The sequence below is a fragment of the Piliocolobus tephrosceles genome, chromosome 9, assembly GCF_002776525.5.
Source record: "Piliocolobus tephrosceles isolate RC106 chromosome 9, ASM277652v3, whole genome shotgun sequence".
In the NCBI taxonomy this organism is placed as follows: domain Eukaryota; kingdom Metazoa; phylum Chordata; class Mammalia; order Primates; family Cercopithecidae; genus Piliocolobus; species Piliocolobus tephrosceles.
In genome coordinates, this window is record NC_045442.1 from 117,809,937 (window position 1) to 117,827,797 (window position 17,861).

The window sequence follows — 17,861 nt, forward strand, 5'->3', positions numbered from 1 at the left end:
AAACTGATACCTACTTCCCTCAAACTTCTACCCATTTATCCCAGTTCCACTTTATGAAACTACAGAGAATATTCCGATTTTCCAAAATCAGAGCTACTTTCATTGGATTTCTAAAGATATCTCTAGTTATTCTTCTCTCTAGCCTCAGCATTCTAAATTCCTTCATCTCATCTTCACATGATGGTTTCTAGAGTCAGTCATCATTCCCCTGAAAGTTTCCTTTTGTGCAATGTCTGTCATAAGCATGTGGTAATGTAGAATTAAAAAATAATACTGCAAACGTGTCAACCTGTGAGAAGTACAGAATACTTTGATCTAGACACTGTATTTCTATGACTTACATTCAGCCCTATCCACAACTACAGAGGTAGAACAGGAAGAGACTACTGAGGACTCAAAGATGAAAGATGACCCTAAGTCAGTCAAAGACAAAAAGAACCTAAACAGAAAAAAGAAAGGGAATGTGAACTAGTTATTACTGCAAAACACTGCTTAAGATTGGGTGCTATAACTTAGGCCACGTTGTGAGGAGTGCATAATATTTTTCTGGTTATCAGTTTAAATAGTTAACTCTCATCTATCTGGAATTATATAACAGTGGTTCTGTCTAAAGGCAAAGTAATAAACTACCTGACTTCAAAGTTTCTTTTGGTGCAAGAATTCTATTATTCTAATTTTTTAAATAAAGAAGCTGAAATGTACCAGCACCACCACCACCTCCCCTCAAAAATGACACAGAGACTAAAGGGACATCACTGAAAGAACGTAAGCCTCTGAGTCCTCTTTTGCTATTTCAATACATGCTCCCTGAGCAAAGGCAGGAACTTCTTCCCCCCATCATGTCTAGTACTTAACGGATGTACCACTATTAATCAGTAACAATGGTTTAATAATGATGGATCTCACAAAAAGAACAACTTCTTAAAACTATTTCGTCTTTTAACTCAAGCTTTTCAATGTTTAAAGATAAAGTAAATTCTACGCCAGGTGCGGTGGCCCTCGCCAGTAATCCCAGCACTTTGGGAGGTCGAGGTGAGCAGATCACCTGAGTCAGGAGTTCAAGACCAGCCCGGCCAACATGGCAAAACCTCGTCTCTACTAATAATACAAAAATTAGCCATGCCTGGTGGCGCATACCGGTAGTCCCAGCTACTCGGGGGGCTTAGGCTTGAGAATCTCTTGAACCCAGGAGGTGGAGGTTGCAGTGAGCCTAGATCATGCCAGTGCACTCCAGCCTGGGAGACACAGTGAAACTTTGTCTCAAAAAATCAAAAAGTAACAGAATTCTAAAAAATGTAAGTGACATGAAATTTCAAGTATTTTTCTGACTATGAAGTTAATACATGCTCACTTGAGATACAAAATTAAAATATAAAGAAAATTATATTTTTTATATATAAAGAACGAGTTCATAAAGGTAGTGGAAAAAAACACTAACATATCTTTTTTTAACTCTTAGGAATAGAGGAAACCTTTCTAAGCATGATGCCCAAGACAAAAAAAAAAAAAAACAATGAAAAAGGCTGATGTCACAGCATACAAATGTAAAACTTCTGCATGGCAAAAAACAAATGATACACTGATAAATACATATATATACTATGTACATCTGATACATACACACTTATAAACACAGGTTAACACCCTTAACATATAAACATGTTGATCTCCAAAGCAATAAAGACAAATTTCACAATATAAAAACAGCAATTCCACAAACAAAGAGACATTAATGAACACTGAACACGTGACAACATGTTCAATTCTAATCATCACTAACAGAAAGTTTCACGTTAACACAAGGTACCTATTTCACCCATCAGTTTGGCAAAAATTTAAAGTAATAATACTGCTTTCAGATTGGCAAAGGCTGAAACATTTCAAAATAAACAGTTGACAGAAATGCTAGGAAGTCTGATATACTTACAGTTGGAATGTAAATTGGCACAGCTTCTTTGTAGGACAATTCCACACACCATCGAAAATTACATAGACACACTCTCTGACCAGAAATTCTTTTCCTAGGAAATTATCCTATTGATAAACTCATACAAATATCAAGACATATGTATAAGGAAGTTCACCTCAGCACTGTATGTAAAGGCAAACAACTGGAAGTAATTTATCAGTAAAGAGCTAATTGTAACAAACTGCAGAACTACTACTAAAAACAATACCTAAATTTGTTGAGTAACTCACGTTTAAGTACTGTTCTCTTCATGTGTTACCTTATTTTATCATGAAAGTCTCCTGAGGTAGACCCAATTGTTACCCTCATTCAGACATAAGGAAATCCAGAAACAGACCAGGTAACCTGCCAAAACCACGTTTACTGTGAAAAATGTTCATACACACACACACCCCAACATAAAATGGCCTTCAAAATGTATTTTTAAGTGAAAAGACTAAGGTACAAATGCATGTAATCTCATTTGTGTGAAAGGAAAAAAAGGTATACACATACACACTGATGCTTGTACAAGTGAAGAACTGCATAGGAGAAGGACTGATGGGGGCAGAGGGGGAGTGGGGGAAAACGGAAGATAGGAAAAGGGAAGAAATTTTTGTTTTACAGCCTTCTGTATTCATTTGATTTGTTTATATCACATGAATATCTTTAAATTGCATTTTTTTAAGTAAAATAATAGTTGATACTGATCAAGGTATAGACAAACACTATAAACACCACAGCTAGGAGTATAAAGTGGCACAACATGGCTAAAACCTACAGAGCTATCTGGTAATATGTATCAAGTCTTAAAAATATACATAGTCTTAAAAATATATATACACACACACATAGTCTTTGACCTAAAAATCATGCTTCTAGAAATGTTTCCAAAGGAAATAATCACACATTATAATGTATGCAATGATGTCTACATAAGCATGTTCATCTTAGTATTATTTATAATAAGCATTCTAAATGATCATCAATAAATGATTTTTTAAATATTATGGTGTGGCCAGGCGCAGGGGCTCACACCTGTAATCCCAACACTTTGGGAGACCGAGGCAGGTGGATCACTTGAGGTCAGGAGTTTGAGACCAGCCTGGCCAACATGATGAAACCCCATCTCTACTAAAAACACACAAAAAAAATTAGGTTGGTGTGGTGGCGCATGCCTGTAATCCCAGTTACTCAGGAGGCTGAGGCAGGAGAATCGCTTGAACCCGGGAGGCAGAGATTGCAGTGAACCAAGATTGCACCACTGCACTCCAGCCTGGGTGACACAGTGAGAGTCTGCCTCAAAAATAAATAAACAAACAAACATTACGGAGCCAACAAGCAATGGGAAATTATACACTCATTCAAAATTATGTCGATCTCCATATTTTAATCTGGAAAGATGTATTATTAAATAAGGGAAAGGGAAGTATGTTACAAAATACCATAATAATTAAAATAATTTAAGTATAAATATTCAGCATAAGTACATTTAATTACACTTATTTTTGAATATATTCATATTTATTTTTTAAAGTTCAGAAGGGTAAGTTCTAAAAAAGATAATAACGAGAAAAGAAGCAGTGAGTAACTTAGAACTTCATGAAGAAAACTAACTGCACAGCATTTTTAGGTAAGTCATTTTACACAGGAAAGAATGACATTTAACTTATCAGAAAAGCTGGAGATAAATGTAAACACCATGGAGATGTTATTCTCATCAAACAATCACAAATAAACTTACCTCTTGCCTAGAAAGCGTCATAGGTAATTTTTCCTCTGCCAGTTCAAGTTCTAATACTGGATTCGATGAAGTTAATGGTTTCTGGTCCTCCTCTTTTGGCTGTATCTATATTAATAGCCAAAAGAAATGAAATTCAGCTTTAAAAATATAGTTGATATTTATCATTCTATTACCTTAGCTATTCATGGAAATTAAATATGTTTTCAACACTGAAGATTTTCTAATATTCCTCTGAGCAAAGAGCTCATAATAAATGTGCATGCTTGCAAAAGAGAGTCAAACGTATGCACGTCAGGGGCATCACAAGTCCAGAGCATGCACAGAGGAATCAGCATCCTTGCTATAAAAGAGTGACATGACTGACGCCTGTAATCCCAGCACTTTGGGAGGCCGAGGCGGGTGGATCACGAGGTCAGGAGATCGAGACCATCCTGCCTAACACGGTGAAACCCCGTCTCTGCTAAAAATACAAAAAAACTAGCTGGGCCTAGTGGCGGGCGCCTGTAGTCCCAGCTACTCGGGAGGCTGAGACAGAAGAATGGCGTGAACCCAGGAGGCCGAGCTTGCAGTGAGCCGAGATCGCGCCACTGCACTCCAGCCTGGGCAATGAGCAGGACTCCATCTCAAAAAAAAAAAAAAGAGTGACACGACTGTCATGATTTCCAAAATCCAAATTTAACAGGGCTGAAATTTGCACTCTCTTTCTCCCCAGATTCTAAAGACTGTACTTTTTCCTGAAAAAAATCAACTTGCTCTTCTTCTTTAAATTGTCTTGCAGGGTTATTTGATTCTTGGTCAGCTTCAAAATGAAGACAAAAGAAAAGAATTTCTTCCCAACAGCAACCTGTGAAGCTTCAAACTCTAGCTTTTCCTATCCTGCTTTTCAAAACGTATTATTCCAAATGTATGCAAATCACTGTTGGACATACAGAAAAATTCCTAATGCTACACAGAGTTGGTCCACAAACTGAGCTACCAACCTTGCAGAAATATAAGGAAAAAAGCACCTCTCTATTAAAGCCACCCAGGGAAAGAGTGGGCATTTTTGTTCATATGCACCTGTAGGAAAAACAATCTCTTCACATATTTTCTCGTATCTGTTGCTCAAGTCTCAGTTTAGGAAAACTGAATTCAGCAATTTACAAGCCCCTTTGTGGGGTCTGTAAAAAGATACTGAAACGTGGTTTCCCATCTGACCATAAGATAAATCCAAAATGCTGAAAGTGGGAGTAAGATCAAAAGAACACAAAAGAAGATCAACATTAAGGAAGAAGCTCATATTAAGAAAGGCTATATGGTGAAAATTACATAATTCATGATTCTATAGCTTACAGTTCAAGCTTATGTTTACCATAACTAATTGATATTGAGGTAAAATTAAGGTAACAAACTAAGCCTTTCTATTTTCACAGGTCAAATCAGCATCAAGCCTTAAAAAATGCTAACTCATTTCTACAAAAGAATAAAAGTAATGAATACTATATCATTACTACCAAGACGGAAATCTTTAAAAATCTTTAGAGAGAAACACCTGTGCTTTACTTTTCAAGCATGAAAACGTATTTCTCTAAAAATCTCAGGATTAAAAACACATTTAATTATACAATGGCAGTTAACAGCTCTGGGGAAAAGATCTAAGTCATTTCGTCAGCTGGACTCCAAGTTATAAACAATTATCTTTACAGTAATTATTTTGCTTCAGGGCTTTCCTCTATATAAACAAACAAATAAAAAAAGCACACTAAACAAAAGCAAAAACTGCCACTATATTAAGTTACTTTCCTACCTCATAAAATAGCTGAAAAGGTTCAAATTTAGGAATCTGGGAATGCCACAAGCCAGCAGAGTAAACCTATGTAAGTGATTCTTATTCCAGACCAAGTGTGTGTAAGACAACACTGGGCAAGGCAAAAATGAGAGTTTCTTTCTGAATATCTATCTACTCAATGGTTATTAACATAAAACTTATTTTCATTTCCTAATTAAGCAAATAAATATCTTTACGGAAAAAAATCAAAATACAAGTATAAACTTTCCCATATTTTAAAAACATGTCAGAAATAGAATTACATTTTAAAATATTTTTTAAGTCACTTCTTGGTATCTTTTGAAAACTACATTTTTCTTTAATACTTGTCTTCTCACAGCACTACAAAATCAAACCAAATGCATATACATACCATGTGCATTCCTCATGCTTCCTTCTAAAAATGCTATGCAGGATAAATCCATTTCCAGAACTTTCCCCATTACATGCACAAAAGTATTCTCTTATATTGATATTTCACAAGCAAAAGGTTAATTACAAGTTTATGATTTGGCAAAAGTATTTCAATAGAACCTCTGAGCTTTGAGTTAAAAATTAAGCTAGATATAGTCTTCTTTTAAAATAACTTAAACATAATTTCTCCACCTTATACCCTTTAACCCCTCCCAATAAAACCACAATACATTATCAACTAATTTCTTCTAAAATATACAAGCAAAGCCTTCCAGATAACTCATTTGTTTCTAAGAAATATTTCAAGATGACATTTTCTATCCAATAGACTAAACAGTGTTTGAAATGTGATACCTTATTACAACAAAGGCATATATATATATACGGCTTTATACTTGAGGCAGAGGTTCTTAAGACCCGAAAGTAAGTCTTAACAATGCAAACATAAAATCGATGGCTTAAAATATTCCGGAGAAGGCAGGGAAATTACCACCACTAACATTACTGTGGCTAGATGAATAAATGTTTTGAACTCTTTCCAAATAGACTGTTTTATTGGGAGAGGTAGGGGAGAGGAGTGGTGGTGGAGTTGAAAATAAGGCAGTCTCAGATTCAGGACTTAATTTAAAAAAAAAAAAAAAAAATTCAAGCTTTGATCTCAAGCCACTTCATGCCATCCACAAAAAGCCAAACCATTCCAAGCCAAAAGTCATGCATGTATTTTCCTGAATTCAGTATTTTTTTTTAAATGCAAAAACAAAAACTCATACCTCTCCAGATGGCTTCTCATTTATAGGCTAACGTATAACATTGATAAATTGAACAGAGATCAATGATTGTCATTTAACAACAGCTGCATAAATTTAAACTCAGAAATATACAATTTAACATAAAAGCAGACATTCATACCTTGTACCCACATCTTTCAAAATATGCTTCCTCTTCTTTTTTGGCGAGCTCACTGCGCTTGAAATATTTTTTATTTTCCTATTCAAGAAAAAAAATTATGTCAATAACAAATCCTTGGGCAAAAGTTCATGTCCCATAGTAAACAAGTACCTTTCGAAACCTTTTGAAAACACTCTTCAGTTTTTCAAGAATTTGATAAAATGAATATTTTTTGGTTCCAGAGATGAATACATTGATTCCCCAAACACATCACCAACCCTCCACTATGACTAAGGGCACCGATATGTGATAAGTTCAAGTATTTTTCTTGCAGTATCAATCAGTAGGTAGGTTCATCCGCAAAGAGGAGACCAAGAATATTTTCCAAATGTTTTGATTTCTTAATGTTTGAGTTCAATAATTTCTTCAAATGGATTCATTATGAACCACATAAAATGGTATGTCCCAATTATTTTTTCCTAATAGAAACAAAATTATGACATATATAGCCTACATTTGAAATCCCACATAACAAGGGAATGCCAGGAGTATAAGTTCCTTCTTGTTTCCTGGAACCTTATTATATCAGTCAGTTCCTAAAATAATCTAGATATAGGGTGGTCTTGGTGAACCTTTTTATTTAAAAAAATGATTTAAGGATATTTGGGGGTTTTGTGCCTTTTTCTGTTTTTTTGCTTGTTTTGGAGACAGGGTATCTCTCTGTCACGCAGGCTGGAGCGCAGTGGCACAATCAAGGCCACAACTTCGACTCCCTGGGCTCAAATGATCCTCTCACAAGGTATTTGTTTTGATATGATTTGATGTAAAGAGACAAGCTCTAAGTCTTGTCTGTGGCTAAAATGATGTCAGTCTCAGTCCTTTCCACATTATACATAAAATTATCCTCATTGTTACATCTACAGTCCGTAATTTGGAGGCTTGTTGCTATCTCAGCTCTGCCTCTTGGATATTATTCCACTGATGGCTTTGTTCAAATAAAGATACTGCCCCCTACTGTATTAACAGTAATGATATAATAGTACCTCTGTACTACCTCCATACAAGCATTTAGCACCTCATAGTTCCAAAGCTCATTCACTCAGGCCGTGATCAATGGATGCTAAAACCTTATGAAAAAAGCTGCTGGTGACAATGGAAAGATCAGCCTGCCACCATTTGAACCCAACGATCAAGCTTGACATCAGTAAGAGATTATGTACCACCTATGTTATACTATAGGAATTACCCAGCCATCGTCTAGGAAGTATTCTTGTTAAATGTAGGGAACAGAGGAATAACTAAGTGTCAATATGCCAGGAAGCAATCAGACAAGTCAAAGACATTTTACAAAACTAGCCCCAGTTTCTCCAGCAAGTCAATGGCATGGAAAAAATCAGCGAAGTTGAGAAAATGACAATGTTCTTCATTAAAAGAAACTAAGATTCATAATAAGCAAATTCAAGGATCAAACTTCATGTTGACCTGACTTGAAAAACCAACTGTAAAAGCAAATGTACGTATGTATTTTAATTCAATTGGAAAATATATGAATGTGAGGAGAGTATTTGATAAAATTAACAAACTAATTTTAATTTTGTTGGGTGTGATCATATTTTGGTTTTAAAAGAACACGTCATTTTCTAGAGCTGCATGTTTCAGGGAAAGGATATGCAGAGGCTCATCATAAAAATTTATCTATTTTTGTATTATGTTTAAAACTTTCAGGATAAAGTTTTTCTAAAAGTTCATTCATTAACTCAATCAACATTTCCAGACTTATCTACCACACAATAAGCACAGCTTTACAGAAATAAAGATGAAGATATTATCTGGGGTAAGGAACCGATGGTATCATCTGAACATCAAAACTACCCTGAGTACGGTGGGGGCAAATAGTATTAACCCCTTTTTACAGGTGAGAAAGCCGAGAATTAGGTTAGGTGACATTCCCAGAACTCAGCAAGAATGATGAGTAGCAGTTAGAACTCTGGTCCTTAAGCCCTTTGTTCTGATCTAGTCTTCCAAGCTACAGTTCTTCACTCCCAAAATATTATTTCGGCATCTAAAATTGTTTTTGACTAGGTAGTATATAATTGTCATATTTCTTTTTTTTTTTTTTTTTGAGACGGAGTCTTGCTCTGTCGCCCAGGCTGGAGTGCAGTGGCTGGATCTCAGCTCACTGCAACCTCCGCCTCCCGGGTTCACGCCATTCTCCTGCCTCAACCTCCCAAGTAGCTGGGACTACAGGCGCCCGCCATCTCGCCCGGCTAGTTTTTTGTATTTTTTAGTAGAGACGGGGTTTCACCGTGTTAGCCAGGATGGTCTCGATCTCCTGACCTCGTGATCTGCCCGTCTCGGCCTGCCAAACTGCTGGGATTACAGGCTTGAGCCACTGCGCCCAGCCAATTGTCATATTTCAAATAAGTTGGCAAACACACATTGGTATCCTTTCAGAAAAGGCTGATATGTAGAAAGAAAGGAAAAAATCTCCAGGCCAGAGGTCATGGTCCAATCTTTTTGACTATGTTATTTTGATGACCATGTCTCAATTCCACTGAACACACCTAACAAAATCTCAAGCCTAAAACATCTCAAAATGTGGTCCACAGAGGCTCTTTCAGAGGTTTTGCAAGGTCAAATTTATTTTCATGATATACTAAGACATTATGTGCCCCTTTTTCATTGCGCTCAGATTTGCAGTGACCGTCCAAAGGCAACATGAGGGGAGGATTTGGGAAGGGGGACTACTGGCATCAGCATAAATAAAGGCAATGCTTTCAAACTGTACCGGTAGTCACTGTATTCTTCACCAACATGCACTTGCAAGAAAATAAAGTCTAGTTTCTCTTAAGAATGTTCTTGACGAAGTCTAATTTTCCTAAATCTCAACCTTTGAGTACACAGCCTTTTAATAATCAGCATGAAAAAATAAAATGTATAAAGCTCTTCTGTTACTTACTAAAGTAGAATGGTTTTCTCAAAGAAAAGCACTTGTGCAATCGTTTGATTAGTCAGATTTGGGTGTTTGGTAGACATTTTCTCAGAATTGAACAAAACAAGCTTAAAGTTAAAAGAAAACAATGATGGTATTTACCACCAATGATAAAATTCCAGCTGTCAACTGAGAACTGGAAAAGTAGAAAACTTGTACCCAGCTCCATGAGCTTAATAGCTTCCCAATACTTGAAGCCTTTTCCAATGAAATCAGTGGTGATATTACTAAATGTGATTTTTAAATATTATCTAATGAAAATGTCAACATTAAGAAGATCCACATAACTCACTGAACCACGACATTACAAAATCAAGATGTTACAAAATCACATGTAGGTAAAAAGATCCAACCAAAGAGCAAAATAGATCAACAGGCTTTAATGGATGAAAAATTCAATGAAATTATTTCAGAATCCACATTGTAACTGATCTTTAAGAAATCACTTGTGTAGTTTTGGTGTAGTATCAAGAAGAATATCCACAAACCTGAAAAGGCTATTAAAATACTCCTTTTTCCAACTACTTATCTGTGGATGAATTTTCTTCATGTACTTGAACAAAAACAACATACAGCAACAGATTGGAGGGAGAAATAGAATCCAACTGTCTAATATGCCAGAGATTTCTAAAACAATGTCACTTTTCTCACTAAAGTGTTTGTTTTTGCAAATATCATCTTGCCATAAAAATATTTGTTGGCATACTATGGGTTTATTATTGCATTTCTACATGGAACATACATTTTTTAATTTCCCAGCTTTAATTTCTAATATAGTAATGATATATCAATAAATGTGTCCTATGTAAATAACAGCTCTCTGGGGCTATCAATAATTGAGAATGAGACCTGAGACCAGTAAGTTTAAGTCCACTTGGCATTCTCCACGCCTACAGCATGCTCAAAACAACGCTGGCAAAAACCACCTAGGCCTCAACCTTGCCTATTGGTCCTGGAGTATTCTTCCATTTCATTTTCTTTCCTATTGTCTACACTGACCATTCCACTGTCTCCATTCTCATGAACTTCCCATCCTTTCATTCTCCCCTCATTTTCAGCAGATGACTAAACCATCTCACTTTACGGAAGCGACCAGTCAGGAACTCCTCCAAATTCCTCCCAACTCCAGTCCTGACCTGGATCAGCTTTGGTCCTTTCATTTCACAAAGGAACAGAAAACCCTCCTCTGTCTAGGGCAAATCCCTTCCTAAATACTTCAGACCTCAGTTCCTCAGGGACTTCTCATCATCAATGCTGTTTTCTCCTTCACATATTCATCCTTCCCCCTCTACTGGCTTTTGACAATTATCATTTAAGTATGCTCAAGACTCTGCCCTGGGTATCATTTACAGCAGAACCACATTAAACTGTTTAATCCGCGTCCACTTCCTTACCTCCATTTCTCTTTGCAGCCCCACAGCATTGGACATCCATTCTGTTTCACTGAAAAAACCTCCCTGGGATCATAAATAATGTCTAAGGTACAAATCCAAAGGGACTTCTCTGACTGATCTCATTCAGTCTTCAATTTAACTGCTCATTCCTTCCTTCTTCAGTAACTTTCTTCTCTTAGCTGACAGATTCTTCTTATGTCTTCCTCACTTACTGGTTTGCTTAGATTTTCTATTTCTTGCATTTTTTTGTACTTTTTAGCCCTTTACTTCACTTAGATTTTCCAATGTATTAGAACTAGTATACGGTTCTCCTTACTAATTTTACTTTCCAATGTCTCCCATATTGGTTCCTGCCATTCCTTCTGTTGGTCCTTCATTTCAGAATATTTTGTATAATGTGGGTTAGGGGTTATTGCTTATTCTTTCCGTATGGATATCCAGTTGTTCAGCATCATTTACTGAAAATATCTTTCCTTCCATTTGGTTTTGGTGTCTTTGTCAAAACTCAAACAATTGTGTAAGGGTGGCTCCATTCTGGGTGCTCTGTTATATTCTAGTGATGTAATTGTTGCTCTTTATGCCAGCACTAGGCTGTTTTGATTACTGTAGCATTATTATTGCAGCACACTGTAGTAGCTTTCATACAGGAAAGATGCAGTAAATACTGGAAGGAAAAAAAAGCTAAAATTCTACACATAGCTCGTCCTAATAACTACAACTAGTAAAACTACTAATTACTCCCCACTGAGTTTCTAGAGCAGCCTGGTTTTCCACATGAGGTTTTTGCATTAAATGAAGACTCACCAATTCTAGGCTCCAAAACACTGGTGTTCTAGCAATGCAGATACCACATTTACCTCAGGGTGGTTATATCAGGCAGGGCATTTTAGGACAGGTGGTAAGAGGATATCTTAGTCACTTCTCTGCATTTTGACAAAGAGGCACTCACAAGCTAAGTACTGATTGTTTCAACTATCAAGGATTAACCACAAAAAGCTGGGCACCACTTGAAATGACCAAAGATGAAGTGGCTCTTCTTTCTGGAAGAACAATACCACATAGACAACTGTTTTCCAGCTACAGATGCGGTAATGACAACAATCTACCGATTCCCCACCAGTGTTTTCTAAAAAATTAAAACAAAGGGACTTGTTCTTTCCCATCTTGCAAGATGGTGGGTGAAAAAGTTGAGAAGCCAGATTCTAAAGAGAAGAAACCCGAAGCCAAGAGGGCTGAGGCTGGTGGTAAGGTGAAAAAGAGTCACCTCAAAGCTAAGAAGCCCAAGAAGGGGAAACCCCATTGCAGCGCAATCCTGTCCTTGTCAGAGGAATTGGCAGGTATTCCCCATCTGCTATGTATTCCGGAAATGCGGGGAATAAGAAGAAGTACTCAGCCGCTAAGAGTAAGGTTGAAAAGAAAAAGGAGAAGGTTCTTGCAACTGTTACAAAACTAGTTGGTGGTGACAAGAACGGTAGTACCCAGGTGGTTAAACTTCATAAAATGCCTAGATATTTTCCTACTGAAAATGTGTCTCAAAAGCTGTTGAGCCACGGCAGAAAAAAAAAAAAACCCTCAGCTGACACGTGAGAAAACTGCGAGCCAGCATTACCACCAGGACCATTCTGATCATCCTCACTGGATTCCACAGAGGCAAGAGGGTGATTTTCCTGAAGCAGCTGGCTAGTGGCTTGTTACTAGTGACTGGACCTCTGGTCCTCAATCGAGTTCCTCTACCAAGAAAACACCAGAAATTTGTCATTGCCACCTCAACCAAAATTGTTATCAGCAATGTAAAAATTCCAAAACATCCCACTGATGCTTATTCAAGCAGCAGCAGCTGCAGAAGCCCAGACACAAGGAAGCTGAGATCTTCAGTACAGAAAAAGAGAAATATGAGATTGATCAGAAAGCTGTGGACTCACAAATTTTACCAAAAATCAAAGCTATTCCTCAGCTCCAGGGCCACCTGTGATCTGTGTTTGCCCTGACTCATGGAATTTATCCCCACAAATTGGTGTTTTACATTTCTTAAGAAGAACCTAATTAAATAACTGATAACAAAAAAGGAGGACTGAATAAAACATGATAAAATCATTTGCAATTGTGGTAAGAATTATTTCATAAAACTTTTTTCACATCAGATCGATATATAAAAATGTATTACTATGAACGCGGCAGTGAAAAAGTCTGAAAGTTACTGACAGACACTATGATGCAGAAAGATAAAAGATATAAAGCAACTATTCTGGATGAAATGATAGAGCTGCAGATTTAAAGACTGTCTTCCCACGGACACAACAGAAAAGATGCCTAGTTGTGTGTGTTACATCTTACATCATGCAAGAGTACTCACCCTCAAGTTGGTCTAAGACTTGAGATCTATCCTGGCAGGCCAAAGGAATATGAGAACATCATGTAACCCTCTAAGTCTCAATTTCATCATCCATGAAAACAGCATTGCCTTGTGCACTAACAGTTGTGAAGCTCAAATCAGATAGCACACAGCACTTTGAAAAATATAAATCACATGTTAATCTAATAATTTTCCACTGCTTTCTTACATTAGCCCTATCAAAACTAGTTCTGTGTTTGTAAGGTGAATAAATATCCATTCTATCTGTACAGGTTAACAGAGCAGGCTTTGAAGTAGGAACAGACCAGCGTTCAAATCCAGGCCCTATCTCTTGCTAGCTGCGTAATCTTAGAGTCATGCAACTTCTCTTAGCTTCCAGTTTCCTCGTCTGTAAATGTGAATAACAGTAACTTGTTGTACAAGTTAAATTGGAAAACATTTGTTGCATGATGCCTAACCTTACTGTTAACAGAAACTACCAATGTCAGTTTTTGTTTCGTTTTGTTTTGTTTTTGAGACACAGTCTCGCTCTGTCGTCCAGGCTGCAGTGCAGTGGCACAATATCGGCTCACTGCAAGCTCCGCCTCCCAGGTTCACGCCATTCTCCTGCCTCGGCTTTTTTTTTTTTTTTTTTTTTTGTATTTTTGGCAGAGACGGGGTTTCACTGTGTTAACCAGGATGGTCTCGATCTCGTGATCCACCCAGCTCAGCCTCCCCAAAGTGCTGGGATTACAGGCGTGAGCCACCGCTCCTGGTCGAATGTCAGTATTTTAATTCCCATTTCATGTATGCCCTTTGTTGGTCTGAACTGCTCTGTGACTGGAAAAATCAATCTTATCTTCTGGCTGGAATTATGTGATAATTCAATCAACTACCAAATTAAAAAATGAAAGACACCCAGGAAAAGTTTATATAAATTATAAATGACCCTAAAGAATATAAAGTTTTTCAAATGATTATTTTTACAGATTGGTCCACTTCAATGACGAAGAACATGATTATGCAAATATTCATGTTGTGAACCCTGAGGGTGGGCTGAACATTTTGTGATTCACTTTTCCCTTTAAAGCACTTAGATTTCAATACCCTGGCCCTTCCTATCAGCTGTGCATTCCAATGCCTAAATTTAAAATACTCCCAACCACTCAGCAAAAAGGTTCCTGTAGTAGACATAAAAACATTAATTTACAAATATGAACAAGCTTTTCCCCATACCTACCAAACAGTATTCTATTACCTCCACCTTTCTGTTTTTAAAGTTTCAATGATCATGAAATTTGCCATCTACCAAGCTAAGAACTCTAACTTACTTACACTACATCATATACATCAATCGTACACAACATCCAAATATCTAAGTCAGATGTTCTGTGATGCACAGATTTCTATGGGTCCTGAAGACCCTCAGAGAGGACTCATGAAGTCAAAACTGTTTTCTATACTAAGGCATCATCTGCCTGCTCGCTCTGATGACATCTGCACTGTAGGTGAAAAGCAATGGTAAATTTGCTAAAGCCTTAGCAAGAATCAAGGCAGTGGCTTTAAACTGCCACTGCTACACCATAAAGTAAGGGAGATATCATCTTCAGGAAGTTCCTAAATCATGTAATTCTTTCTCTCCCTTTTTAGTACCTTTCCAAGAGTCTTAGCCTTCCCATCAGTGAAGAGCAGGCCTACAGACTTTTCATGTGTTGAAGAAGAGGGAAGAAGAAGGAATAGAACTAAAAAATTGGGATTTACTATTACAAAGGAACTTCTATTACTTACTTTTTTTTTTTTTTTTTTTTTTTTTTTTTTTAGGGACAGGGACTGGCTCTCTCACCCAGGCTGGAGTGCAGTGGCACGATGATAGCTTACTGCAGCCTGAACCCCTGGGCTCAAGGGATCCTCCCGACTTGGTCTCCCAAGCAGCTGGGACTAGACGCGCACACCACCCACCACACCTGGCTAGAAGGAATTTTTTTTTTTTTTTGTAGAAGGTGTCTCACTCTGTCACCCAGGGAGGAGTGCTGTGATGCGATGTCGGCTCACTGCAACCTCCGCCTCCCAGGTTCAAGTGATTCTCCTGTCTCAGTCTCCTGAGTAGCTGGGATTACAGGCGCGCACCACCACGCCCAGCTAATTTTTGCTTTTTTAGTAGAGACGGGGTTTCACTACGTTTGCCAGGCTGGTCTCGAACTCCTGACCTCAGGTGATCCGCCCACCTTGGCCTCCCAAAGTGCTGGGATTTCAGCGTTCCATGTTTCAATTGGGCACAAACCCTACGTAAGGCGACAGAAGGGAACTCTCAGGAGAACTGAGACACGTCCGAAGAATGCCGAAGGATGGGAGTGGGGATAGGGGGCAATTAGGTAAACTGGAGGAGCACAGGGTCAGTCGGGGGAAAATAGCCAAAGCCTCGGGTTTTCCTGCAGTTCCCACACTTGCATCCCTAAAGGCTCCGGAGTAGTTACCGGAAGGAAGGCTGTGAGTGTATGTTGTCCTGGTCCTTGGCGTTTTGAACAAAGAACTGGACAAAACGCACAAAGAAAGTAACAAAATACAAGAATGAAACAGCAAAAGCAGGGACTTATTAACGCGAGATAGCACTCCATAGGGTGCGAGTGGGCCCGAGCAAGCGGCTCGAGGCCCCGGTTACAAAGTTTTCTGGGTTTTAGGTACCCCTTCTGAGGTCCCTACCAGTTACCCCTTATCCGGATGAAGGATTTGGGCCCGTGGCTAAAGACAGGTGAATTGGCGTCCTATGCTGATGAAGGGATGGCCCGTGTTTGGCCCGCGGCCAATGCAGGGCACGTTCCGTTCCCATCTGAGAGGCGGTGGGAAGGGAAGGATGCGGGGAGAGCAGCAGCCTGAGCTTCTGCTACTCGGTGATGGGAAGATGAGGATTTTCCTCTTGGTTTGGCTTTTGCACGTGACGTGGGCGTTAACTGGCCGCAGGTTCCCGCCCCCAGACCCAGGTGTTTTCCTTTTGATCCAGCTTTAGGAAGTCAGAACGAATGGGACTCAAGTTCCCTGCCCCCAGACTATTCTCCAGCCTCAGAGACGCCAAGGGTTGGATCTAAAGGGGGCCTCCCAGGGATAGTGGCAGGACACTCGCTAAGCCCCTTCCCCGCCCCGAATCCTCTGAGTATCTTCACCCTCACCCCAAAACCCCGACACACACACACACTCACTCTCCCATCCCGACCCCCACGACCACAGGGTCCTCACCACCAGCAGGTTCCTGTCCTCCACCAGCTGCCGCTTCCGAAGGATCTCTGATTTCAGAATGTCCATCTCACCGCCAGAATTCAAGCTCCAGTTTCCCGCTCCAGCTCCTCGAACCCAGCCTCACTCTGCCGGCTGCCGCGAACCCACTGAGTATACAGTGCAACTAGCCCAAACACCTGAAGACAACAACTGACAGAGCCGCTTCCGGCGGAAGTTGGGATGAGCCAGAGGGGGGAAGAGAGCGCCCCGGGGCGCCTGTAGTGGCCAAAGCAGCTGTGCGTCAGTGCCCCCTGGCGGCGCCCTCCGGCAGCGCGCCTGTAGTTCCCCTTGTAGAGAGGTTTACGTGAACGTGGACTGAAACCCGGGTCTTCATAGTACCCTCTGCACCCGCTAGTTCCGTTCCAAAAGCCTTCTCGAAGAACACCTCAAAAATGCCAGTTAAATCAAGATCTTTATTAACTGGAAATTTACATTAGGGTTTCTGAAGTTACTTGCTTGCAAAATTAGTGTACTAAAGGATGAGAAAAATCTAAATAATAATACTAACTTGTAACAATAGAGTCAAAGAGCAGTATTCATTACTACCCTGTTAAATTTCCTGTGAATTTAAACGACTACATCCATTTAAGGCCGTTTGGAAGTCAATTAATCTCCACTCCCTCTGTTTTAGATTGCTTACCCAATCTTGGTGATAATTGAGCATTTACCTCAAGCTGACTAATCACTTTTTTGGTCACGTGTTCAGCAATCAAGATTTTTTTCAGTGACATGATTGGAGAGGTAATCAGAAATTCCTTTTTTTTTTTTAAGTCCAACCCAAGGGAAAAAAGTTAAATTGAAGAGGAAAATTATGTCAGAGAATTTTTAAGTCCCTAAAATTTGTTTACAGTGGACTTATTTTTTGTTTCATGTCACTGAAGCACGTTTAAAAATTGTTTTTGTTAAATCATAATTGAACAATATTTGACGTTTTGTTTTTCTTACTCAAAAGAGGTAAGAAATATTCTGTTCAGTCAACTGATAAGGGGTGAAATGCTTTACAAAACACAAAAAATGAACAACTGAATTGTTTCTTTCAATTTAGAAAGTCTTGCGGGGCGGCGGGGGTAGG

The 17,861-nt window shown here is 38.8% G+C and overlaps 1 protein-coding gene across 1 annotated transcript in view; it reads right to left on the bottom strand.

The window, feature by feature from the left end:
• The window catches only part of PRPF18 (pre-mRNA processing factor 18), a 44,158-nt gene extending 27,065 nt beyond the window's left edge, over positions 1-17,093 (bottom strand). Inside the window, exons 1-3 of the mRNA XM_023223107.1 lie at positions 16,751-17,093; positions 6,823-6,900; positions 3,693-3,797 (exon numbers count right to left, since the gene is read on the bottom strand). Coding sequence (XP_023078875.1) covers positions 3,693-3,797; positions 6,823-6,900; positions 16,751-16,816 — 249 coding nt within the window. The 5' untranslated portion in view covers positions 16,817-17,093. The remainder of the gene's footprint in view (positions 1-3,692; positions 3,798-6,822; positions 6,901-16,750) is intronic.
• Between the last annotated feature and the right edge of the window lie 768 nt (positions 17,094-17,861).